The sequence below is a fragment of the Podarcis erhardii genome (genome assembly GCF_964252035.2).
Source record: "Podarcis erhardii genome assembly, chromosome: 7".
NCBI lineage: Eukaryota > Metazoa > Chordata > Lepidosauria > Squamata > Lacertidae > Podarcis > Podarcis erhardii.
Window position 1 is genome coordinate 5,927,887 of NC_138511.1, and position 23,810 is coordinate 5,951,696.

Sequence of the window (23,810 nt, forward strand, 5' to 3'; positions counted from 1 at the left end):
AGTAACGTGACATAAAAACTGGTCCATTTAGCTCCGAATCAAATAAAGGGCACAAATAGTGTTGCTGCGCCAGCTGACAGCTGGAAAGACACCTTGGGAGGGAGGGACGGAGGGAGGGCTATTGCAGTGTAGGTTAGAGTGTTGGACTAGGACCTGGGAGACCAGGGTTCAAATTGCCACTTGGCCATTAAGCTCACTGCTTGTGACGTTGGGCCAGTCACTGCCACTCGGCCTAACCTCCCTCAGAGTTGTTGTGGGGACTAAATGAAAAGGGGGGAGAAGAACCGTGTATACCACCTTGAGCTCCTTGGAGGAAAAGGTGGGCTATAAATAAGTAAATAAATTAAATAATTGGCAAGGCAGCTGAGGTCAAGCCAATGGAGGTATGAGGAATGTTAAGTGAAGGAGAAGGAATGAGGAAAAGGACAATGACAGTGAGGCAACTGGAAGGAAGCCCGCTGTCCTCAGAGTGAGGAGAGAGAGCCTGTGCAACAAGTCAGAGAGAGATGCAGAGAGACTGACCAAGGCACAGGATGGCCGGAGGAAGTGGAGCAAAGCAAGCAATGGACTGAAGAGCAGCACCCAGTGAAACAAAGGGCAGCTTTGGCCAAGCCAAAAAGCAGGGCTGGACCCAACTCTGCCACCACCATGGTCAGGCCAGGAGGAAGTGGCAAGGTGAGAAAGGATTGGCGCTGTGGGCCAGGGAGCCAAGAGGGCACCAGGTTGCAGCTGCTTCGTGAGCCTTCAGGGTCCACAAGAGAGCGGTGGAAAGGGGATTTGTTCAGATGTGCCGCATGATGAGCTGACAGGCAGAGGGACAACAAGGCCTGAGTAGAATAGAATAGAATTCCTTGGCTGCAATGGTCTGACCAACTAACCTCCTTTTTTCTGCTTTTCTTCCAGTATTACACTTCACCTGAAGATTTCCTGCCCGTCTTCTCCTGCATTTAATTATTCTCGAAATCCCATCTGTGCTGTGCCCCAGGTGAAGATAGAGATGGAGTCAGATTATGAAGACACTGACACAGAGAAGCAACCCCGGGACATGGGCAGCGAGACCACTCTATAGTCCCAGGAATGGGGGGGTCCTTTGTATAAATATATATATATACACACATTTAGCATCAGAAAATTAGACAATTTGTGACATTCCATCCTGCTTGGTCACGTGCCATGATGACCCTAGATCTCCAGCTTAAGATCCATCCAAGCAACATGGAAATAGGACTTTAAAAGTCTGTGGGAACAAAGGAACTTATTAGAACTTGAGCTCCTTGGATGGAGGAACAGTATCATTTTTGGACTTGGATGTCTTCAGTCAGCTCTTCCCTGTGGTCTGCAGCAGTTCCTTCCAATTGGACCTGCTGGTCTTTTCCTCTGATGGCTCATGGATTTCAGTAGGACATCTCTCAGTGGAGCCAGTAGCTTTTTTATTCACTTCGTAGCTAAGCGTATAAAACCTTCCACTCCTGTAGAAAAAGCCTCTCTCTCACTATCAACCATAGTATTGCAGAGGCAGGAGGAGCCGGATTACTGCCATCTTCAAATGACGTATCATTTATCTGAATGCTGCACATGCTTGTTGACGAAGGCGGAGGAGCAACAGAACCCAGTTGCAGCAAAGCAGATTTGGACTTCTGATGACTCTTCAACAATTTGCCCAAGGAGACACCTCCCGTGGAATTCCTTCATGAGAAATGCTGGTTGTTTGTGCATTTGCCATGAAGGCCCCAAGCTGGTTCCAAGAGAACGGTCACCTTCGCCATCTGAACTCGAGGAAATGTGGGTAAGCTCTTAGTGAATGAGTGTTTTCTGTTAAGAGCTGGGGGTTCCCAGCATGGCATCCCTGGCCAACCATAGTGCCATGAGATACCTCCCTCGGTGTGCACCAATACCACTGTCCCCAAGAAATTGGAGGGTGGGCTTTAACAGCCTAACAACCCTTTTAAGGGACTCAAGTCCCCCAAGTTTGTTACCATAGAGTTGGAATGGACCAACCCCCTGCAATGTAGAAATATGCAGCTGCTCCATACAGGGACTGAACCTGCAATCTTTGCATTATCTGCACTATTGCTCTAACCAACTGAGCTATTATTGGTCAAGAGAAGAATGAGCTGAGGCAGGATCCAGTGAAAGCAAGGCAGATCTTTATTATTCTGTTGCAACAGAAGTCCCCCCCGCCCCCCGGCTTGGTAGGAGGTGAGGACCCAGATCAAAGGAGCACAAGAACTTTTAAAGGCTTTAGAACACACGTCACAGAAAAAGGCGGTCTACAACAGAAATGTGAGTGTGTGGCTTGTCACCTGGCTGTCAAGCTATCTGATAGTTTGCTGATTGCTGTTGGCCTTAACTGGCTTAAAGATCATTCCTTCTACTTGTCAGGAAAAAAACATCTTGGAATCAGATTTTTTTCAGTTACCATTTCTTCCCTATTGTGCAGTTTCAAAGACTTGATATTTTCTTTGGAAAGGATACTTTACTTCTAAAACAGGACTCTTATGTACAGAATATTCTGGCTTGCTAAATATTGCACCTGGTTTGAACCTGTGTGAAATTAATGATGATTTCCTTGTAACTTTGTAAATATTGAAGTCAAAACAAAAGAAAAACTTGAATTTAGCATCCTATTTATCATATTATGTCAATCAAGTACCCATTAACTGTTGGACAAAATTCAACAAAACAGTGTATTATGCCTGGGCAACTACTTCTAAATAGAATTAACTCAGCCTCCCTGAAACTTGTGCCCCATCAGTCCGTTGTAGCGTAGCCAGGCTAGTGGAGGTTCGTAAGATTTGGATTCCTAAACCATTGGAAGGTGCCAAGCCAGTGAAGGCTGCAAGAACAACTTGAACTTGAACTTGAACATAGCCTTGTATATTTTCCTCACTTATTTTGTACCACTACTGTGTACTGCTTGGTAGAAGCTGCTTTAACAATACTGTTATAAAGTTTTAGCAGGATTTGTAAATCAAAAGGCTGTTTGTGGAAGCCAAGTGTTTCATGCACCTGGGCTTATGAAATCTATTACTCCCGCCATCAGCTACTTAGCACTGCAGTGCTCAGTGCCACTACAAACACACACACACACACACACACACACACAATTTCTAAAGCAAAAGATTTTCAGCCCCAGAGCTATTACATTGCTACTATAGTAACATTTATAGTCTAATAAATTTTTGAACCTCTTCCATTTGTGTTGTGCTCATGAAAATCATGTTCATCTTCAAGAGCCAATTCAGTATTTTGCTAAGGATTCTCAGATTTATACCATCTAAAATGACTTGGGTGCCGTAAGTCAGGATTCCACACCATGGTGTCCCTGTAGATGCTTTAGACTACAATTCCCATGACTCATGGCCAGCATAGCTGGATGATGTTGGGGTTGATGGGCACTGTTGACCACATATCTAGAAGGCACCAGGTTGGAGAGAGAGAGTGTTATCAGATGTAGTCACATGTCGGAAATGTCAAGTGTCACAAAAAATGGGACTCTTACCAGACTGCAGAAAAACCACATGGGTCACATGGAGATTTGGTATTCAAAAAAATCTGGGGACACAAATGCCAGGGATACTACTTGGGACCTTTGGCAGACAACACATACGCTTTACCACCGAGTTACTATTCTTCTTCGGCTGCTGCACGATTAAGATCCCCCTTATCAGTGCACACATTGGAATGCAAACGTTTGAATGTGCTATGTGAATCGCTTTTATTCAAATGCAACCTCCAAGCTCCAGTAACAGCCCATGTAAGTAGCAAGCAAGCTTGAACAGGCACAGCGAACTTCACCCAAGTTTTTGCAGGCTAACACAACACTATATCTCAAAATACTGTCTAGCTTTTGAGTCCACTCCATCTTCGGAAAAAAAATGTTTAGGAACTGAGAACTTTTGTTACAAGAGCTTTGAAAGGTCATACAAATAAGGCTTTGTAGAAAATAGCAACATCTGACTCCAGAATAGCTGTGGTATAATCCTAGCAGATAACATAGTATCTCCTGGGTTCAGCAGAGGCTGGTGAATTGAAATTGCACCATGTACACACCAAGACACATTTTGTACAATGAACACACACACACTTGGCCCTCAGTTACAGCTTCCCACTGGGTTTGAGAGATAGCACAATCACTCCCCTCTATCCTAACCTCAAGCTTGGTTCCTGCACATAAATGCAGACGCTTAAATGATTGGAATCATGTATCATGTTGGACCCTTTTGCCTTGGAAAAAAATCGCTTTAAAATAAATACTCCAGAGCAAGACTCTCCGATGCCCTTTCAGCCAATAAATAAATATTGCATTGTCCCTTAGGCTGTGTTTGGGAAGAGATTTGGAATGCTGCTGGTTGCCCCTAGGAAGTCCAGAATTAGGCACTTAGGGCTTCCAGCTCCTGAGGCCGCCACAATTTTTTTGCAGCAATGATGGTGTTCTTCATGAGCATGGCAACTGTCATGGGCCCAACCCCACCAGGGACTGGAGTGATGTAGCTGGCTTTCTGCTTCACACCTGGAGAAAAGGAGGAAAGGAGATGATGGAGCACAGAAGGAAAACAAGTGTCAAAAGCCCTAGGAGGAGGCTGCAAGCAGGACAGAGGCGAATCAAGGACAAAATTGTTGCTGTATTTCTATACTGCCCTTCACCCAAGGATCAAAGGGCAGTTTACAATATCAAAACATAAAAATGTGTACCATAGTAACAAGCAAAAACAATTCCCCCCCCACACACACACAGTTTAAAAGGCCATAGATTGTCCAATTTGCTTAATTAGCCAAAGGCCTGGGAGAAGAGGAATGTTTTCGCCTGGCACTTAAAGATATGTAACAAAGGCATCAGGCAAGTCTCCATGGGGAGAGTATTCCACAGGCAGAGAGCCATCACAGAAGATGGGGCGTGCAGAGGGAGGCTGCCCCAAAGAAGCTAATCCTGAAATCTCTGCTGGGAAAGGCTGTGGTGACACAAGAGTGTGAATGTTGGGGTGAGGGGACCAAGCAGGGCAAAGTAAAAGCCACAGGGGCTGCTTACAGCACTGCTGCCACTCCCCCTGACCACTGGAAAGCCACCCTAGACCTCTCCCAGATTCAGAGACCTCTGAGCTTTTGGTCTCCATGCTAGTTGCCAAATAAAACAAAAAAATATGTATCTAAAACTTAGCATTGTGAGATAACATACCCATAATTTGTATCCTTGTCCTATGAGAGGTTCAGAATCCTTATTAAAGGTAAAGGTACCCCTGCCCGTACGGGCCAGTCTTGCCAGACTCTAGGGTTGTGCACTCATCTCACTCTAAAGGCCGGGAGCCAGCGCTGTCCGAAGACACTTCTGGGTCACGTGGCCAGCGTGACAAGCTGCATCTGGCGAGCCAGCACAGCACACGGAAACGCCGTTTACCTTCCCGCTGGTAAGCGGTCCCTATTTATCTACTTGCACTTAGGGGTGCTTTCGAACTGCTAGGTTGGCAGGCGCTGGGACCAAACGACGGGAGTGCACCCCGCCGCGGGGATTCGAACCGCCGACCTTTCGATCGGCAAGTCCTAGGTGCTGAGGCTTTAACCCACAGCGCCACCCGCGTCCCTTAGAATCCTTATTAATCTTCACCAAAAAAAACCTAATGAGCTACAGTGTCCTTCAAAGTCCACTGCCTGCACCCCTCATATTCTCCATTCTAGATGCCTTCCATAGTTAAGAGTATTTCCATATTATCAGCCAGAGTAATTGGTAGGGGAAGTCCTGCGAGGCCAACAGTGGAAAGAGAGTCAGGCCCTTTTGCCAGAAGCCCCAAACCACACAGTGGTGCACATTCAGCAGGAGTTCTGGGCAGCTACCCATCCTCACATTACAAAAAAACTGGCGAAATCTAGGTGTTTCTCTGTCAGGCAAACTGTCTTAATACATTAGCTAAGCTGATATTTACAGTATCAAGAGCTGCATGTGCTGAAGCTTTCAGAAATTTGAACTCCTGCCATTACTTGCTGAAACAAGGTCACACACAAGAGTCCACTCCGTGCTGCCAGGAGCACACACCAGATTCAAAATTCGCAGCCCACCAGCTGCTCCATCCAACACAGAAGTTGCAGGATGAAGTTACAAGGAAGAATTACAATCTTTTTTTATGTAACATATCAAGTAACCAGATATATTCTGCATCAAGCTAACCCACTGCCTTATAGGAGAAGCTATGCAGCTCGTTCAAAACTGCAACCCTCCCAAGGATAGCTGAGACAGCAAGAGCCTGTCTGCCTAACCCAGCCTTCCCCAACCCGGCGCTCTCAGTATGTTTTGAACTACAATTCCCATCAGCCCCAGTCAGAACAAGATGGATGGGAGGCGTACTCCAAAACAGCTGCATGGCGTCAGGTGGCCTAAGGCAAGGCAAGACCAGTCACTGTGAGGGCTGGGGGTCCAAATACAAAGCACCCTTGCTTACCTTCAAAATCCACATCTCCAACAAGTTTTGGTTTTGCAGTAACAGGGTCCCGGACTCGGTTTATGCCAACGTCAATAACCGCAGCTCCCTCTTTGATCATATCAGCTGTAATCAGATTAGGGATGCCTGCAATGCAACATTTCAGGGGTTAACATTTTAATTCATTCACTTTCATTTCTGCATGTAACATCTAAGGCAGCTACTGATCTTCATTTAATGTGGCCACAGGCAGACGTCCACAGGACAAAGCCCAAGAGCTTGGCAAAGGGTGCCTGTCATCCATCATAACATAGGGCAGCCACTGCAAGCCAACAGCCATCTGCTTGAAGCAGCATGTGAAATTCCACAGGCAGAAGCGTCGGCATTCAGACTCCTAGCGGAAGCCTTCCTAGTTATTCTTAGCATGGCAGCCGTGTTCTTCAAGGGCTTCTGCTTTCAGGCTCTTTTTCTTAAAGAAGCCACCCAGAATCTTACCTGCAGCTGCAACCACAATGTCAGCAAGAATCGTGTGCTGCTTGAGCTGTTCCTTTGGAGTGTAGCGGTGAGAGATGGTTACTGTTGCATCCCCTGAAAAGAGAAGCTGCAGTCAGAACAGGACACACCGGGCCTCCTGGCAGAAGCCTCAACGGCCTTCGGAAGGGCAAGCGGCAGCTAGGGAGCAGGAAAGGGGCTGCGTCTCCTCTGGCAATTCGCCACGTGCTCCTACCACCCACAGAGTCTGCACTCCTCGCACCCGCCTCGTGAAACAGTTTGGGTTTACCGTATTTTTCGCTCTATAAGACGCACCTAGTTTTTGGAGGAGGGAAACAAGAAAAAAAATATTCTGAATCTCAGAAGCCAGAACAACAAGAGGCGATCCCTCTTGCTGTTCTGGCTTCTGGGATAGCTGCGCAGCCTGCATTCGCTCCATAAGACGCACACACATTTCCCCTTACTTTTTAGGAGGGAAAAGGTGAGTCTTATAGAGCAAAAAATACGGTAATTACTTTGTATATTCCCACTAAGAGGTCCAGCAAGACCTCCCAGCGCCTCAAGAAAAAGCGCATTAAAAAACAACAACAGTTTCACGATTCAGAGTTAAAGGCTTCAGCTGAAGGGGAAATGTGGGGCAGGGCACAGCTTCCATATAAGGCAAGGGTTATATGGGCAACATGCAGGCAGTGGGTGGAGCGACAAGTGTGGTTCTTCACTTTGTACTGTAAAAGCCAGTTTTGCACATGCAGCCCCCACCCCTGCAACACCCCCCACCCTTTTCTATCCAGGCAAGCAAGAGGCAGTATCAGAGTGGACCTATCAGTCTGGGGCCACACAGCGACACAAACTTGCAGCAAACATGACTTGCTGCCTCCTGCAAAGATCATAAAAGCCTCCGTCTCACCAGGAAAGTGGACCAAGAGGAAAAGAACCCCTGGCAAAAGCAGCTTGCACTTGAAGGCCCCCCAGACCCTCACCTCCAGGGCGCTCGTGCCGCCCATCCGTATGAAGCAGCATCGCAATGGGCATCCCCACGTTCTTTGACCGGCCAGCCACAACCACATTCTTGCCCAGGGTCGGAATCCCTGCAACACAGAACACCCAAGTCAGGCTCTGCCTTCTTCCAAGCAACTCAAGGTCAGCAATATTTGCAGACCAACACCTACCCGTTCTCTTGATGATTTCCCACACGCCCCAAGGTGTCGCTGGCAGCATGGAGTATTGGTCAAGGCACATCCGGCCCACATTCACTACATGGAAGCCATCCACATCTTTCTCTGGGTTCACAGCATTGCAGACCTTCCTCTCATCAATATGCTCTGGAGGGAAAAGTGTGGGGGGGGGGGGGGAGAGAGATTTTAGTGCAAGAAGTCAGATGCATGTAATCCCAGGAACAGGATAATCGGAGGGGGAAATCAGAAGCTGACACTTATGGGTATGTGTCTAGGGATGCTGGATGAAGAGCTTCTCCTAAAGCAGTGTTTCCCAACCTTGGGTCTCCAGCTGCTGTTGGACTACAATTCCCATCATCCCTGACCATTGGTCTTGCTAGCAAGGGATGATGGGAGTTGTAGTCCAAAAACAGCTGGAGACCCAAGGTTGGGAAACACTGTCCTAAAGCACGGCACTCACCAGGCAAAGGGAGCTGAACCAGGAGGCCATCTACATTTCTGTCATTGTTTAGCTTGCTGATTAAATCAAGCAACTCCTCTTCAGTGATGGAGGCTGGCTTCAGGATCGTTTCGCTGCTGATTCCTACAAGTACCAAAAGTGATGAAAGAGGGTCAAAAGACGATTGAAGTTGGTAAACCATACTTCATGAGTATAAGTCAAGGAACGGCTCCAGTGTAAACTTTATTCTATTTTATTTGGGGGGCAGGAGGGGAGAAATCAAATAGAATCCTTGTCCAAAGCCATTTACAATTTTTTAAAAAAGTCATTATGGAGGAAAATAAAGGAGAGAAGGAACACAATAGGCAAACAGCAGCACACACGAAATTAAGATACGGAACAGGTCCAGATGGAAACGCAGAATACAATCGATTTTGAAATGTTTGTTAGAAAAGTATTCTGAAGAAGCAAAAGAAATAATAGATGCAGTGAGCAACACCCCATTTTGGCTTTTCTAGTGAACATTGTGTCCTGGTCTATGGGGAAGGGCTTTTAATTGTGACAACGTCCACGAGTTGGTGAAGCCCAAGTGTCTTTATTTATGATCCTACATCTGGACAGACAGTGAGCCTGTGCCTTTTGCCCCTGGTTAGCACTTCCCCTCCCAAAACACTTAGCAGGCTTGCAAACTATGCAAGGGAACTGCTAGAGCCAGCTAAACGAAGCCATGAATACCAGAGTTGCTTAACAGTGCAAAAATGTTGTGTACATTCTTTAGGATACATGAGGACAGTGGGCCCACTGTCCTCATGTCAAACTACAGCAAGAGTGGATGAGGCAGTGAAGATCCAGTAACTGCAACCTGACCGTGAAATGAAAACCTCAAGGGGCTGCCAAGCCCTGGGGTCTTTCTCCTTTTACATTTTCCATTCAAAAGTCACATCTAGAGTGAAGCCCCAAAGCAACTGCTGCCTAGACAGAGTTCTGACAAAGCTCAGCAACCCAAAATGTTGTTTTAAAGCGTCTAGATCTCTGCTGTTGCTACTAATACCACCACAGTAGCAGGAAGTACTAAAGAGGCAACACCTGCTGCATTTTCCAGCTTGAAACTTTTCAAGTCCTACTTCAATTTCCCACCTCAAGCTTTGAAACAATTACTGACACAAAAGTGAAGCAGGATTATTAGAGCAGCAGCACTAGGGGTGAGATGGCAGAAGCCAGAGAAACCAAAATTAAGTGGACTGTGGAGGGGGAGAGGCAGTTTTGGCCAAACCCTGCTGCAGTCTGCCATATAGCTGAAAGGCACACCCGGTCTGCACCCCAGCCCCATCACTGCCCAAAATTTAGAGGAGGCCTGTAGCTCAGCAGCTGAGCACTTGCTTTGCATACAAAAGATCCCAGGTTCAGTCTTGGGTGTGTCCAGGTAGGGCCGCGAAGGATGCCTCTCTTAAACCCTGGGAACCACTTGCAGCCAGTATTCCTGAGGTGAGGCGAGCTTACCCGGCTCAAAACAAAGGGCAGGTGAGGAAGCAGCAGCTGAGACAGGCTCCAGGAGATGGTCAGGAGGAGAGACAAACCAAACTGAGTTGTGGGGACTGACACTCATCTGAGACCTTTTTTTCTGCCAGCAATAGTGCAATGACTAATATTGCAGAAGACGCTGGCCAGGAAAGACATACCTACATCAGCCGCAGCCTTGGTTTTGTTCAGGACATAGGAATGGCTGGCAGGGTTTTCACCAACTAGAACCACACTGAGATGGGGCCTTTTGTTTCCATCTGCAACCCACTGCTCCACTTCATGGCGGGCTTCTTGCCTGATCTGCCGGGCCAGCTTCCTCCCAGAAATGACAACTGCTTCATTCCTGCAAGCAGAGAGTTTTTAAAGCATTTGATCCCCAAAAAGCTTAGGAGTGTCTTGTTGGAAATTCATTACTTCCCCACAGAGCAGCTTACACATATTCCCAGGCTATCTGACCCAACACTTAAAGGTTCTCAGATCTCATGGGAGGCAGGAGCCTAATAAAAGGACAGGGACATGGGGGGGGCAGCCAAATGCATGCGCTCAACAGCCAACAGTTGGCAAAATGGAGCAAGAATGCAAGGGAGCTAAAAACTTCACGCGAACAACTGCAACAAAGGCATTACATAACTGCCTTCATAGGCACTGTGAAAACTAAGAAGGATGAGCTCCAGAGCAAGATCAGGCCTTCTCTTGCTCTAAAAAATAGAAAATACCCAATTCTACATGCAATTGCCACTGCAGTATCAGTAGAATGACTTCACAGAGCCCATTTGGAAGAACAACATTTAAATATATTCAGGCAAAAGCGTTTTTTACTCAAGCTACTATCTCTGTGCAAAGAATGGAGGATATTTTGGTGCAGCCTCGGAAGAAAGTTCCATTTCTTGCTGCAGTGAGGCAGGAAACCCCCTTGCTGCTACTGTGAGCCAGCCATGCTGGGGTTTTGGCTAGCATGCAATAGGTCTTGGTGAATCAGGTACACTTGATATCCACAGGGCAAATCTGCTGTGGAAAGAGATCATCTTTCTCTCACATTCCTTTTGCACACTCTTCAAACTTCCAGAATCTCAAAAAGTGCCTGGGAAACTTGTCTGCCCAACACCAACCAAGTTCTCAAAGCTGTTTTTCATGAAGTGGGGAAAGTGCAACTGCGCTCTGCAGAATATTATCTTGCATGCAAGCAGACCAGGCTTCCTCAAGCGATAAGAGCACCAGGGAGAGAGGAAGATGACAGGTGCCCCTTTCCCAATTAGGGCTCCACACTTTGCCCTTGAAAGTCTTGGGACCCGCAACCCTCCACTTCAGGAGGTTTCTAGGGACAGGATTCAGTACTCCTTTTCAAGCAACGACTATTTATGTCTTTATTTAATAGCCCACCTTTTTTCTCCAAAGCGCTCAAGGCAGCGCATGTGGTCCTCCCCCTCCTCGTATAATCTCCCACAACAACCCTGCGAGGTAGGAGGGGCTGAGAGACAGTGAACTGGGGTCTCCGAGGGGGCTGCTGGCCCAACCCTAACCATTGCACAACACACTCCACCTCCCACTCTTTGCTCCCCTGCGCCTCCGATGCCCATAATACTGATGATAAAGCATTCCCGTCACCCGCCCCATCAGCTTCCCTTCCGGAGGCACGGAGGCAACCCCGGGCGGGCGGCAGCAGTAGCAGCAGCAGCTCGGGGCCGAGCCATGCAAGCGGCCGGGGCGATTTCATCAGCCTGCCGCCCTCCGCGCCGCCGCCAGGGGGAGTGGCGCCACGACGCCCGCCCGCCCGCCCGGGAGGGGCTCCCACCCCGAGGGAAGCAGCGGGGCAGAGAGGGGCCGGGGAGGGGAGGGGGTCGCCGCCAGCCCCTCCCGCCCCCTTTCCCCTCCCAAGGCGGCGGCCGGGCGAAGCCAGGGACACGCGGGAGGGGGGCAGGAAAAGAGAGGGGGGAGCCTCGAAGCAGCCCCCTGGCCATTATCACCATCCTCCTCCTCCTGGGGTAGACTGCGCCCGGCCAGGGAGGCTCCACCGCCCAACACTCGACGCCCCCCCCCCGCCTACCTGGGCGCCGTGAGGTGCAGCAGCCGGCGAGTCCCCCGCGGGCAGCAGCAAGGGGCGGCGGGGCCGGCCGAGGCGGCTCGGGCCAGGATCCGGAAGAGCGGGAGCGCGGAGGCGGTTGCCATGGCGACGGGGCTCGTCAAGGCGGGCGGAGAGCGAGGGGCGAGGAAGCGGCGGCGGCGCCAGAGCGAGGCCTTATAAAGGCTCCGCCCCGCCCCCTTTCCCAAGCCGGCCTCGCCCCCATTGGCCGCAAGGGGGAATGACGCGCTCCGGCGAGGGAGAGTGGCGGCTGCCCCGATTGGGCGAGGGCCGGGAATGACGCCAGTGCAGGGCGGGGGGCTTCCGAGGAGCGCGCCGTGGCTTCTACTGTAAGCGGCGGGGGAAAGGCTGACGCAACCCGGGAAGGCGGGACGGGCTGAAACGGCCATCCAAAGTCCTGATTGGTCAACGCAGGAAAGAAGAGCGCGTTTACAGGTCCTGAAATAAAGCAATCTGGGGGAAGGGGCGTGGCTTGTGCCTGCAGGAAGCCCCGCGGGCGGGGCCTCCTTCTCTTTTCTTTTGCTCTGAAAGGGGGAAGTTTCCACTGCGGGGTCCAAGACACGGGGCGAGGTTTTTATCGCGGCGTTAGTAGCGTATCCTCCTGTGTGTTTGGTTCTCAGTACAAAAATCGCTAATACTACCGGTATTCTAAGCTGCCCCAACAGAAGTCGAGCGTCCAGGTCAAAGAAAGGCATTTGATGTTTAGTCGTGTCCGCCTCTTCGTGACCCCCTGGACCAGAGCACGCCAGGCACTCCTGTCTTCCACTGCCTCCCGCAGTTTGGTCAAACTCATGTTTGTAGCTTCAAGAACACTGTCCAACCATCTTGTCCTCTGTCGTCCCCTTCTCCTTGTGCCCTCCATCTTTCCCAACATCAGGGTCTTCTCTCCTCATGAGGTGGCCAAAGTCTTGGAGCCTCAGCTTCAGGATCTGTCCTTCCAGTGAGCACTCAGGGCTGATTTCCTTCAGAATGGAGAGGTTGGATCTTCTTGCAGTCCATGGGACTCTCAAGAGTCTCCTCCAGCACCAGAATTCAAAAGCATCCATTCTTCGGCGATCAGCCTTCTTGATGGTCCAGCTCTCACTTCCATACATCACTACTGGGAAAACCATGGCTTGAACTAGACAGACCTTTGTCAGCAAGGTGGTTTCTGCTTTTTAAGATGCTGTCTAGGTTTGTCATTGCTTTCCTCCCAAGAAGCAGGCATCTTTTAATTTAGTGGCTGCTGCCACCATCTGCAGTGATCAGGGAGCCCAAGAAAGTAAATCTCTCACTGCCTCCATTTCTTCCTCTTCTATTTGCCAGGAGGTGATGGGACCAGTGACCATGATTTTAGTTATTTTGATGTTGAGCTTCAGACCATATTTTGTGCTCTCTTTCACCCTCATTAAAAGGTTAATTCCTCCTCACTTCCTGCCATCAAGGTTGTGTCATCTGCATATCTGAGGTTGTTGATATTTCTTCCGGCAATCTTAATTCCAGCTTGGGATTCATCCAGTCCAGCCTTTCGCATGATGAATTCTGCATATATGTTAAATAAGCAGAGAGACAATATACAGCCTTGTCGTACTCCTTTCCCAATTTTGTACCAATCAGTTGTTCCATATCCAGTTCTAACTGTAGCTTCTTGTCCCACATAGAGATTTCTCAGGAGACAGATGAGGTGATCAGGCACTCCCATTTCTTTAAGAACTTGCCAGTTTGCTGTGGTTGACACAGTCAAATGCTTTTGCATAGTCAACGAAGCAGAGGTAGATGTTTTTCTGGAACTTAGCTTTCTCCATAATCCAGCGCATGTTTGCAATTTGATCTCTGGTTCCTCTGCCCATTCGAAATCCAGCTTGCACTTCTGGGAGTTCTTAATCCACATACTGCTTAAGCCTGCCTTGTAGAATTTTAAGCATAACCTTGCTAGCGTGTACTGTGTCCAGTTCTGGGCACCACAATTTAGTTAGGATGTTGACAAGCTGGAACATGTGCAGAGAAGAGCAACCAATATAATCAAGGAAACTGTTGTAGAAAAATGGGGGGTTGGCTTTTGCTGCCCAATTCCCCAAGGGACTCTTGAGTCCCATAAGGATGGATGGAGGCAGGATCTAGTGAAAGCAAGGCAGATTTTATTTTTCTATTGCAACAGGGTTCCCCACCTCCTTGCATGGAGGCGAGAGACCCAGAACAAAGGAGTGCAAGCCCCTTTATAGACGTTGCCCAACCCATTAGCCAAAGACTATGCACTAAAAGCATCAAATATAAATCACAGAAAGAGGCAGTCTACAACAGAAATTTGATTGTGTGGCTTCTCCTTTCTGCCAGGATATCTGATAAGGTTTTACTGCTAGCTTTATCTGGGCAGTCTGGCCATTCTTTTGAGATGGTAAATAGTTTGGTTCTCATCCAGGTGCCAGGCCCACGCTATTCATACACAAAATATGCCCTTAAGACAGGATTTGAAAGTGAAAGAACTATTGAGAAAGGTTTCTCTTCTGCAGAGGAAATATTTAGTCGAGAGTCAGGATGGCTTTTGGGGATTGTTCTGTGTGCTAAACTAATGTGTAATTTTCTCAGAAAATATTTCCTATATTTTGAAGGGCGAAGGATTGGTTTTCTGTGAAGTGTGTGTCTGCTATGTGTGCGCACTCTAAACTTTATAACAATTCCAAGCCTTATGAGGAATGGTTGAAGGAGCTGAGTATGTTTAGCCTGGAAGAGAGACTGAGAAGAGATATGATAGCCATCTTCAAATATCTCAATTGCTGTCGCATGGAATATAGAGCAAGCTTGTTTTCTCCTGCTCTGGAGGGTAGGACTCACACCAATGGCTTCAAGTTTCCTGCTTGGCAGGGGGTTGGACTCGATGGCCCTTGTGGTCTCTTCCAACTCTATGATTCTAAGTTACAAGAAAGGAAATTCCAACTAAACATCAGGAATGCGCTTCCTTAGAACAGTGTTTCCCAACCTTGGGCCTCCAGCTGTTTTTGAACTACAATTCCCATCATCCCTGACCACTGGTCTTGCTAGCTAGGGATGATGGGAGTTGTAGTCCAAAAACAGCTGGAGGCCCAAGGTTGGGAAACACTGCCTTAGAAGGTGGTGGACTCTCCTTCCTTGGAGGTTTGAAACAGAGATTGGACGGCCAGCCATCATGGATGCTTTCGATAAGACTCCTGCTTTGCAGGGTTTGGAATCCCTTCCAACTCTACAATTCTTTGATTTTATCAAAGCCTGCTAGGCAACTGTACTCAGTGTGCATATGGATGCTTAGCCTCAGACGACCTTGCTCTCCTGCTGCTTTTAGTCTCCCAGGCAAGCAGGGAGAAAAAAATCTCTGGAAGGCTTGGCAAAGAGCCCACTATAATATGTAACACAATTCCCAGTGGCTTTTCCCACACAGTAGCTGGTGTTAAATAAGGTCAGCGACGGAGATGTGAAAAATTTGTGCTGGGTTCTACTTTCTTTTGCATGGACTTCTATGCAAGCCTTCCCTAACCTGGTGATCTTCAGATGGTTTGGACTACAACCAGCCTGAGGGCACAAAGTTGGGGAAGGGTGTTTTATGCCATGCAGAGATTAATTCATATATTTGCTGAACATGCTTGTTTGCAAAACAAATAACCATGCTCTTAATCAGCAAAGTGTGCTAAGGTATGATTAGAAATATATGTGCTTTGTATTTCTCAATACTCTCCACCTCCACAACACAACCACTCATTGCCTTATTCTTGCCACAAAAACATACATCTCTAGTAGTGAGTCAAATACTGCCCACTAAACATGAAAAGCAGGTCTAACACCTGGTATTTTACACACTTGTTTTTGCCAGAGGGCCACTCCCAGAGGTGGGAGGTGACAGAAGAACAATCTCCTCTGCCAATAAGACCCCTGCAAGTTTCAAGCTAGCCTCAAACATTTGTAATGCGCTGAGGAGGAGGAGGAGGAGAAATAATAAGAGGCACAAGGAGGTTTACTTCAGAGTATACATGCATAGGGGACGCGGGTGGCGCTGTGGGTTAAACCACAGAGCCTAGGGCTTGCCGATTAGAAGGTCGGCGGTTCAAATCCCCACAACGGGGTGAGCTCCTGCCCAGTTCAAAAGCATGTCGAAGTGCAAGTAGATAAATAGGTACCACTCCAGGGGGAAGGTAAACGGCGTTTCCATGCGCTGCTCTGGTTCACCAGAAGCGGCTTAGTCATGCTGGCCATATGACCTGGAAGCTGTACGCCGGCTCCCTCGGCCAATAAAGCGAGATGAGCACCGCAACCCCAGAGTCGGCCATGACTGGACCTAATGGTCAGGGGTCCCTTTACCTTTACCTTAAGCTCATCTTGCTTTCCTCCTGCTTGTACCATGAAGCAAGGACGGCTCCTCTCTCCCTCTTGTGGAGACTGGTTTTACACCAATATTTTCACTATTCTCATTACAATGAGAAGCCAGTCTGTTTGCAGGCCAGTCCCCTAAGTCCATCCATAGTTTCTCAGTTATTCAAGTGAACAGGGACATTAACATCTTTCTGGTGCAAAACAAAGACATTTCTCTTCTCCCAAGAATTTGAATGTTAAGGTCATTACGGCTTCTGCCGGCATTCTTTTATGGTGACCAAGTTTATCCATCGTTTCATTTGTTTATTAAATATTAAGGGATTATATTAGTGGATTTTAGTGTGTTAATTGCCAATTTTAAATACTCTTATTTTTATAGTGTTTGTAAGTTGCTTTAAGACTCTTGTGGAAAGCAGTCAAGAAAATGAATTAATAATTGACTAGAACTCTGGTGAAACAGCTCCAAAACAAGACTTCAGTGATACAGTGAGGTTATGTTTTATTTGAAGAAACACCCTCATTTCTGTGATAAAGGTTGTAGCACAAGCTATGTTTTAGGATCACAGTGGGTGTTTTATAGTGCCAACAGACAATAAGTTGATACGATTCTATTAACATGACTAAAAGACAGACAAAAGTGTGTTTAGGCACAGATGTACAATCTGCTCAATCACGTTCCACAGCCATTTTGTAACATTAATCACTTAGCAGATGGTATCCAATGCTCACATTCCATACTGTGTTCTGTCTGGCTAAGTGATCAGAACTGTTGAATATGAATGGCAAGTGACCACAATCAATAGCAGTTCTTAGGGGCTTCCATCTTCCTTCTCCTCTGCACCTCATTCTGCTTCCCTTTCAAGGCTGTTGTTGGCAAGCTCTGTATGTGGAAAAAGGGGATTCAATCCCCCAGCTGCAGTGAGTGCTGGACTGTTTATGTAATGAAAACATGCATATATCTTCCCTTCAGTTCTTGATTCCAGTGAGATTTACAGAGAACTAAACACACAGGAAGATACCCTATTAAAGTGGTAATTTAAAAAAACTTGCCTTGTGTTGAGGACACCACAGTGGTTCAAACAATGGTGAAAGTGCTGTAGTATCTGCCAGTTTGAGTCTCATCTGTGTGATGAGCAGTATGGCATTACAGGGGTACCCTGTCACTATGCATGGCTTGGTTCCTGGCAAGCAAGGTTAATGCGAAGACATCCTAATGCTGCAGTGTAATTGGTGGATGCCAGCAACATTGCCATGGTTGCTGAGGTTTATCTAATTCTGTTGCCGCATTCTCTGTGGCTTGAAGTGATGCTGTTGCCCTTTCAACTTTGCTGCAGGGCGTGCAAAGGATCCTATACCAATATTACAGTGGGTTGCATCGCAATGGTACTGGCGGTTCCCAGAGACCACAGTGTGACATATGGCTAATTGTAGTTGCAGTCCAACAAGTCCCTTTTGTATTCCAGTGCAGCCCACTATACAATACTATTAGAGTACAGAGCGCTTTGCAGTTAGACTGGAAGAAAACTTAAGTAGCATTTTTATTTTAGATATTCAGAATTCAACACTGCTGCTCATGCTAAAATGGCAAATGACTCTTCACCAAAGATCACGCCTCATTTAACATTTCAAAAAACTAACTGCAGTAACATTCCTAGAAAGGTCATGACAGGCAGCCCTGCTCATCACAGCTAATAAAACAATGTTGCTAGGATCATTTAACCCTGGAAAACTGTGCTATTTGTAACAGCTGGTTTAAAGCAACCTTATTACAAGGAAGGCACTCTGTGTACAAGGCATCTGAATTCTTCTTTCAGTAATCTCTCTAAAGTTGTTCTGAAATTCCTTTTCAGCTCCTCAATTGCCATAAACCCCAGAAACAAGTGCAGCACATTTCATCTATAATTTTCCCTTGAACTTTGGCATACTTTTGCATAAAGAGGGGTGGATATCAAGGAGTACTTCTTCCTGTCTACAATATTCTTCATTCTTTCTCTAGAACTGTTGGCGAAAGAGACTCACACAATACTCTGACACGAGTCTTCTTGGGGAAAAGAAGTTAATCAATGCAATTAAGAGAGCTGACCTGTGCATCTGAAATAAATACTGCTTTTGAAACAAGCAGCCTTAGGTACCCTTATTTTACAGCACATCAGCACAGTGATTTAGTTTGTAGTTTGTAGATCAGAGGGAGATGGAGAAACATGGGAGGGTGGAAATAAAGGCATCTGGCTGTATCATGTGCTAAGCAGCATTCTCTCAGAGCCTCACCAGTTTCTGGAATATGAAAATCTTGCAGGTTGTCAGCCACTCCTAGCTTCCATGCTTGGGAACAGAAGTAAATATCCGTAGTCCATGCATTGCTTTAATTTCATCACTTAAAGCCTGGAGGAAGAAAGCATTGCAAGCAGCTACACAAAAAGTGGGGTGAAACAACCTCAAAGACCAGAAGGCAACACCCAAGCATGGTTCAAGACACCCCCTCAAGCACAGACAGAATTCAAAGTAGCAGCTTCTATTTGATCCAATGTATTTTGCTTTCAAAATGGGGAAAGGTGCTTCTGGCCATCTGCTTGTGGAATTTTAAAACCCAACTAGTTAAAAGATGAAGCTATTTGTGTCCAGGTATGGATGCTGTTTACTGCAATGCGCTGAGCAGCAGGTGAATTGTTACCGACCTTCAGAGTATTCCATCTCTGTTGTTGTTATTATTATTTATTGTAACTGTTGGTCAGTTTATCTTGTCCAAGGCAACCCAAAACAACTTATAAGCATGCTCTAAACATCTGGCCATACAAAAATTTATTCCACTGCTTGTATTAGCTCATCCCAACTAAGGTCAAAGACTTGAACAATTAAGTTAATTCAAAGAAAATGGAATAGGGAACAGTCTGGGGGAGCTTGAACAGAAAAGAGCAGATCATCCTGCAAAATGCTTGAAACTCAAAAACTCAAGATCCAAACCATCCATGAAACTGAAAATGTAATATAATTTCCCACACAGAGATAGACGACCCAGAATATGTTAACCTGCTTACCTGATTGACCATTTGGTGTTGCTGTACCATTCTCTTTTCCTTAAACTCTTCAGACTCTATATGGATTTCATACATTGCTCCACAGCCACCTTGACAAAATGGAGTTGATTTTACCATATTTTCAGCTATTTTATTTTAACAATTCCCTATGCTCTTTTAACTTGATATCACTTTTAAATAGAGGCTTTTGGAGGGGGGTGTCACGCGATCAACCAGGGAAAGAAATCTACATGGTAACAGAAACCACACAACAATTTATAATAACTAACTCTACAATATATCATTTGTGCCTTTCTGTCATGTATGATCTAGTGGAGATTGCTACATTGCAGGGGTTGAACTAGATGATCCTTGGGATCCCTTCCAACTTTACAGTTCTATAAGCCTATGATGATGGATGGTTGAGGGCAAACAAGTTGTTTATTCAATGACAAAGATCATGATGGTGGCAGAGCCTAGGTTGGGAGGCTTGTCGGTTTTGGCATTATGCACAAGGTTACACTTCCTTCAGAAGAAAAAGAAGACAAAGACAAAGAAGAAGAAGAAGAGTTTGGATTTGATATTCCGCTTTTCACACCCTTTAAGGAGTCTCAAAGCGGCTAACATTCTCCTTTCCCTTCCTCCCCCACAACAAACACTCTGTGAGGTGAGTGGGGCTGAGAGACTTCAAAGAAGTGTGACTGGCCCAAGGTCACCCAGCAGCTGCATGTGGAGGAGCGGGGAAGCGAACCTGGTTCACCAGAATACGAGTCCACCACTCCTAACCACTACACCATGCTGGCTCTCCAGCTCTTCAGAACACAGTGGGGTTCTCTTTGGTGCTACTTTCCTGTTACGTTTCTCAGCTAGTGATAACAGAAGGTGCTGCTCGCCATGTTTGGGAGCTATGGAATGTCACAGTGCAATATCACTTTTATTCTGGTCTAATATGCTCCAAGGCCCAATTCAACATCCTGGCAACTACCTTCATAGTGCAGGTCCTCTATACTTTCAGGATCCTCCCATATGTTCTACCCCACTCTCAAGGGAAGCAATGCTCTGTGCCCCAGATTTCACACTAGTGCGATTTGTGGGAACACAAATTCAACCCTTCTCTGTGGTGTTGCCTGAACTTTGGAATATACTTCAGCAAGGAGCATATCTGGGCCACTTTGCTCTTCCTGTTTTAATAGATGGCCCAAACCTGGCATATAAAATTTATTTCATTCTAACATTTAACTTTATTTTTTAGTTTTAGGATTCATTCAATTTCATTATTGGTTATAATTTTGTGGAGGTGATTTTTATTTTGTGTTCTATGCTGTACTTTGGCAGCCAAGACATGGTATAAAGTATTAAATAATGAAATGAAATGTTCATGACTGCAGTGGATACCAAATGAAAACTGCATTGTATTCTGCATGAGCTAAGAGGAAGGCACGTTTGGCAAACCCTCACCGTGATCAACTCCTGCCCAGAAACCTGTGTCCTCACTGTGGAAAGATTTGCAGCTCCAGAATTGGCCTCCACAGTCACTTACGGACACACTGTTAAGACCATATTCATGGAAAACAATCTTATTTGGCTACGAGTGATCACCAAAGAACAACAACATGGGAAACCTAAGGCAACCAACTGCCTGTTAGTTGGACTTAGAATTTACAAGATTTGGGGGGAAATTTGTCTAGCCTTTTCATTTCACTCTACATGTTGATTCTCTAAGAGTACTGCCACTGCATTTTTCAATATACAGTACCTTTATTAAAGGCATCCAAGAGCAAAATGAGAAAAACAGTATTTCTCATTAGGCTAATGTAAACCCACAAGGTAGACTAAGGGGCACACAATGCCAACTCTTAATCTTAACCCAAAATTACAATTAACGACAAAGCAATGCCTTTCTCCAAATCTTATCTACAGAAATGATTCAGATCACAGGAAAGCCTGCAGAATGGCAAGTGTTCAGACAGAGCCTGAGGCTTTGCTAATTACCTGATATATCTACTACTTTGATAGCAGCAGCCTGAGGGAACTTTTCTTTAAGCACTTGTGCCACCCTGATTTCTCCCTCCGTCTGTGAAGCAAAGGTTCGCACTATATTGCGCAGAAGAAAATGGATCTGACGAGAAATGGAAAGAGTTTGTGTTAGTTGGGATATTGTCAGAATAAAGCCAACTACAGTGGTGCCTTGCAAGACGAAAAGAATCCGTTCCGCGAGTCTCTTCGTCTTGCAAAGCAAGCGTCTTAGCGGCTTAGCGCTATTAGTGGCTTAGCAGATCAGCTGATAAGCGACTTAGCGGATCAGCTGATAAGCGGCTTAGCAGCTTAGAAAAGGGGGGGAGGGGAAAAACCCGCAGGAACTCGCAAGACATTTTCGTCTTGCAAAGCAAGCCCATAGGAAATTCGTTTTGCAAAGCACCTCCAAAACGGAAAACCCTTTCGTCTAGCGGGTTTTCCGTCTTGCGAGGCATTCATCTTGTGGGGCACCACTGTATAATCATGGCAAAGGATGCAAACGTCCCTATGGGAACATGGGAAGCTGCCACCACCCGAGTCACACTGCACATGGCTCCGTCTTGCCCACACTGACTGGCAGTGGTTCTCCAGCGTTTCAGCCCCAAATCTTTCCCAACCTTACCTAGAAATGCTGGGACTGAATCTGGGACCTTCTGCATGCTAAGGGCATGCTCCACCACTGACAATCCCCTAAATCACGATGGCACACGCAATAAAATAAGATGCCTGGCTCTCGCCCTCCCACAAGTTATTCCACACTGGGATCCCTACCATAGCTGTCACCTTTTCCCTTTTCTTGCGAGGAATCCTATTCGGAGTAAGGGAATTTCCCTTAAAGAGAGGGGGAAAGTTGACAGCTATGATCCCTACCAAGAATAAACCAGGAACTCGGGGGGAGGGGAAGGGGGGGGCCCACGCGCAGCGTCAGGCAGCAGCCTCCCCGAGCGCCTCGCCTTATTGCCCGGGGGCGGGAAGGCAAAGGAGGGGCCCTCCTCGTCCTTGGGGCGACGGCGCCGGGGGCCCCACACCGCGGGGGCTGCGCCGGGGGCCGAGGAGCGGGCTTGGGCCGGGCAGCCTTTCCCCGGCGCTGCCCGGGGCCTCCCCGCTCCAGGGCCTCCGGCCCAGAGCGCCGACAAAGAGGCCGCAGCTCTCCGCCCACAGATCACCGACCTTCCCCCGACAAGCGGCCATCCTCGCTACGGCGGCAGCCATCGCGCCGCTGCGTCAGAAGGGAGCGCGTCTTGGAGGCGCTGGAAGATGACGTTCCGCGCGTGCGCCGTGCAGCCGGGTTGCTCCTCTCGGCTCTTCTCAAGAGCACAGAGTTAGGAAAGGGTAGAGTCGCAATGCCACCCCTTCTTCCGGCTCTCCCAAGAGCATAGAGTTAACAGGGGAAAGCTCGGAGCAGAAGGTTCTCTCCCCTCCGCCGAAGGAGAGGCCACCACCTTCCAGGCGGTCCCACTCCTTATACTCAGTCGGCGGCACTGGCTCTGCCGCTGGCGCCACGTGGGACCTCCACCTTGGAGGGCGGCAGCACCTGCACTGTGGAACTCCCCGCCTATTGACATCAGGCAGGCAGATGCCTTCACAGGGTGCTTGCCAGAGCCTGCTAAAAAAACAGTTTTGTTTAGACAAGCCTACCCAGATGCTTGGGACGCGGGTGGCGCTGGGGGTTAAACCACAGAGCCTAGGGCTTGCCGATCAGAAGGTCGGCGGTTCGAATCCCCACGACGGGGTGAGCTCCCGTTGCTCGGTCCCTGCTCCTGCCCACCTAGCAGTTCGAAAGCATGTCAAAGTGCAAGTAGATAAATAGGTACCACTCTGGTGGGAAGGTAAACGGCGTTTCTGTGCGCTGCTCTGGTTCGCCAGAAGCGGCTTAGTCCTCCTGGCCACATGACCTGGAAGCTGTCTGCGGACAAACGCCGGCTCCCTCGGCCAGTAAAGCGAGATGAGCACCGCAACCCCAGAGTCGGACACGACTGGACCTAATGGTCCCTTGACCCTTTTTACCCAGATGCTTAGAAAGTTGGTGCGAGGATGTGATTGTTTGTTTGTGATTGGCTGTGGTGATCTTTGTTTTCGTGTGTGAGTGAGGTGGGTGGGTGTTTTGGATCAAGTTAGCCATATTGATTTGTATGCTGTTGGTGGATTATTGTCACATCCTAGGCCAACCCCAACCTCTCTCACCACCAAAGGAACACAAGTGAACAACACAAGCACGCTGACACCAAACTACATACATTAAGCATAATAGAAACACCGCTACCCCACCCCACCCCCATCCATCTCCCCTCCTTCCACCCTCCTTTCTTCTTCTTTTTTTTTCTTTTCTTTTTTCTTCTCCCCCTA

At 47.5% G+C, this 23,810-nt stretch overlaps 3 protein-coding genes across 9 annotated transcripts in view; 1 reads left to right on the forward strand and 2 right to left on the reverse strand.

Moving 5' to 3' along the window:
• SLC4A5 (solute carrier family 4 member 5) overlaps positions 1 to 3,788 on the forward strand; it is an 88,154-nt gene extending 84,366 nt beyond the window's left edge. For all 3 annotated transcript variants that reach the window (XM_081868427.1, XM_081868429.1, XM_081868428.1), the window contains one exon: positions 904 to 3,788. In XM_081868427.1, the coding sequence (XP_081724553.1) occupies positions 904 to 1,069 (166 nt within the window). In that variant the 3' untranslated portion in view covers positions 1,070 to 3,788. The remainder of the gene's footprint in view (positions 1 to 903) is intronic.
• MTHFD2 (methylenetetrahydrofolate dehydrogenase (NADP+ dependent) 2, methenyltetrahydrofolate cyclohydrolase) lies at positions 3,700 to 12,521 on the reverse strand. Of its 2 annotated transcripts, none has more exons than XM_081868476.1 (8): positions 12,082 to 12,521; positions 10,196 to 10,380; positions 8,538 to 8,660; positions 8,072 to 8,224; positions 7,883 to 7,990; positions 6,906 to 6,998; positions 6,432 to 6,557; positions 3,700 to 4,513 (listed from the first exon to the last, which is right to left on the reverse strand). In XM_081868476.1, exons 1-8 carry the CDS (start codon positions 12,504 to 12,506, stop codon positions 4,374 to 4,376), a joined length of 1,353 nt encoding a protein of 450 aa, XP_081724602.1. In that variant the 5' UTR covers positions 12,507 to 12,521; the 3' UTR covers positions 3,700 to 4,373. The 2 variants fall into 2 exon arrangements, with proteins under 2 accessions (XP_081724602.1, XP_081724603.1); XM_081868477.1 differs by lacking the exon at positions 12,082 to 12,521 and adding an exon at positions 11,418 to 11,552.
• On the reverse strand, positions 10,290 to 22,762 carry BOLA3 (bolA family member 3). Of its 4 annotated transcripts, none has more exons than XM_081868582.1 (5): positions 22,635 to 22,762; positions 21,441 to 21,567; positions 19,470 to 19,558; positions 18,703 to 18,816; positions 10,290 to 10,380 (listed from the first exon to the last, which is right to left on the reverse strand). In XM_081868582.1, exons 1-4 carry the CDS (start codon positions 22,674 to 22,676, stop codon positions 18,745 to 18,747), a joined length of 330 nt encoding a protein of 109 aa, XP_081724708.1. In that variant the 5' UTR covers positions 22,677 to 22,762; the 3' UTR covers positions 10,290 to 10,380; positions 18,703 to 18,744. The 4 variants fall into 4 exon arrangements, with proteins under 4 accessions (XP_081724708.1, XP_081724709.1, XP_081724707.1 ...); XM_081868583.1 differs by lacking the exon at positions 10,290 to 10,380 and adding an exon at positions 16,917 to 17,314; XM_081868581.1 differs by lacking the exon at positions 10,290 to 10,380 and adding an exon at positions 16,917 to 18,432.
• Positions 22,763 to 23,810: the final 1,048 nt, after the last annotated feature.

Excerpts from the sequence above, each read along its gene's own strand:
- MTHFD2 (XM_081868476.1), bottom strand. The coding sequence starts at position 12,506 with ATGGCCGTTTCAGCCCGTCCCGCCTTCCCGGGTTGCGTCAGCCTTTCC. Across the intron at positions 8,225-8,537 it reads GGTTCAGCTCCCTTTGCCTG|AGCATATTGATGAGAGGAAG; the intron begins GTGAGTGCCGTG and ends TTTTCCCTCCAG. Across the intron at positions 7,991-8,071 it reads GGAAATCATCAAGAGAACGG|GGATTCCGACCCTGGGCAAG; the intron begins GTAGGTGTTGGT and ends TCTGTGTTGCAG.
- BOLA3 (XM_081868580.1), bottom strand. The coding sequence starts at position 22,676 with ATGGCTGCCGCCGTAGCGAGGATGGCCGCTTGTCGGGGGAAG. Across the intron at positions 19,559-21,440 it reads CAAAGTAGTAGATATATCAG|GTGGCTGTGGAGCAATGTAT; the intron begins GTAATTAGCAAA and ends CATTTTGTCAAG. Across the intron at positions 17,315-19,469 it reads AACACCAAATGGTCAATCAG|AGCTTGCCAACAACAGCCTT; the intron begins GTAAGCAGGTTA and ends TTCCACATACAG.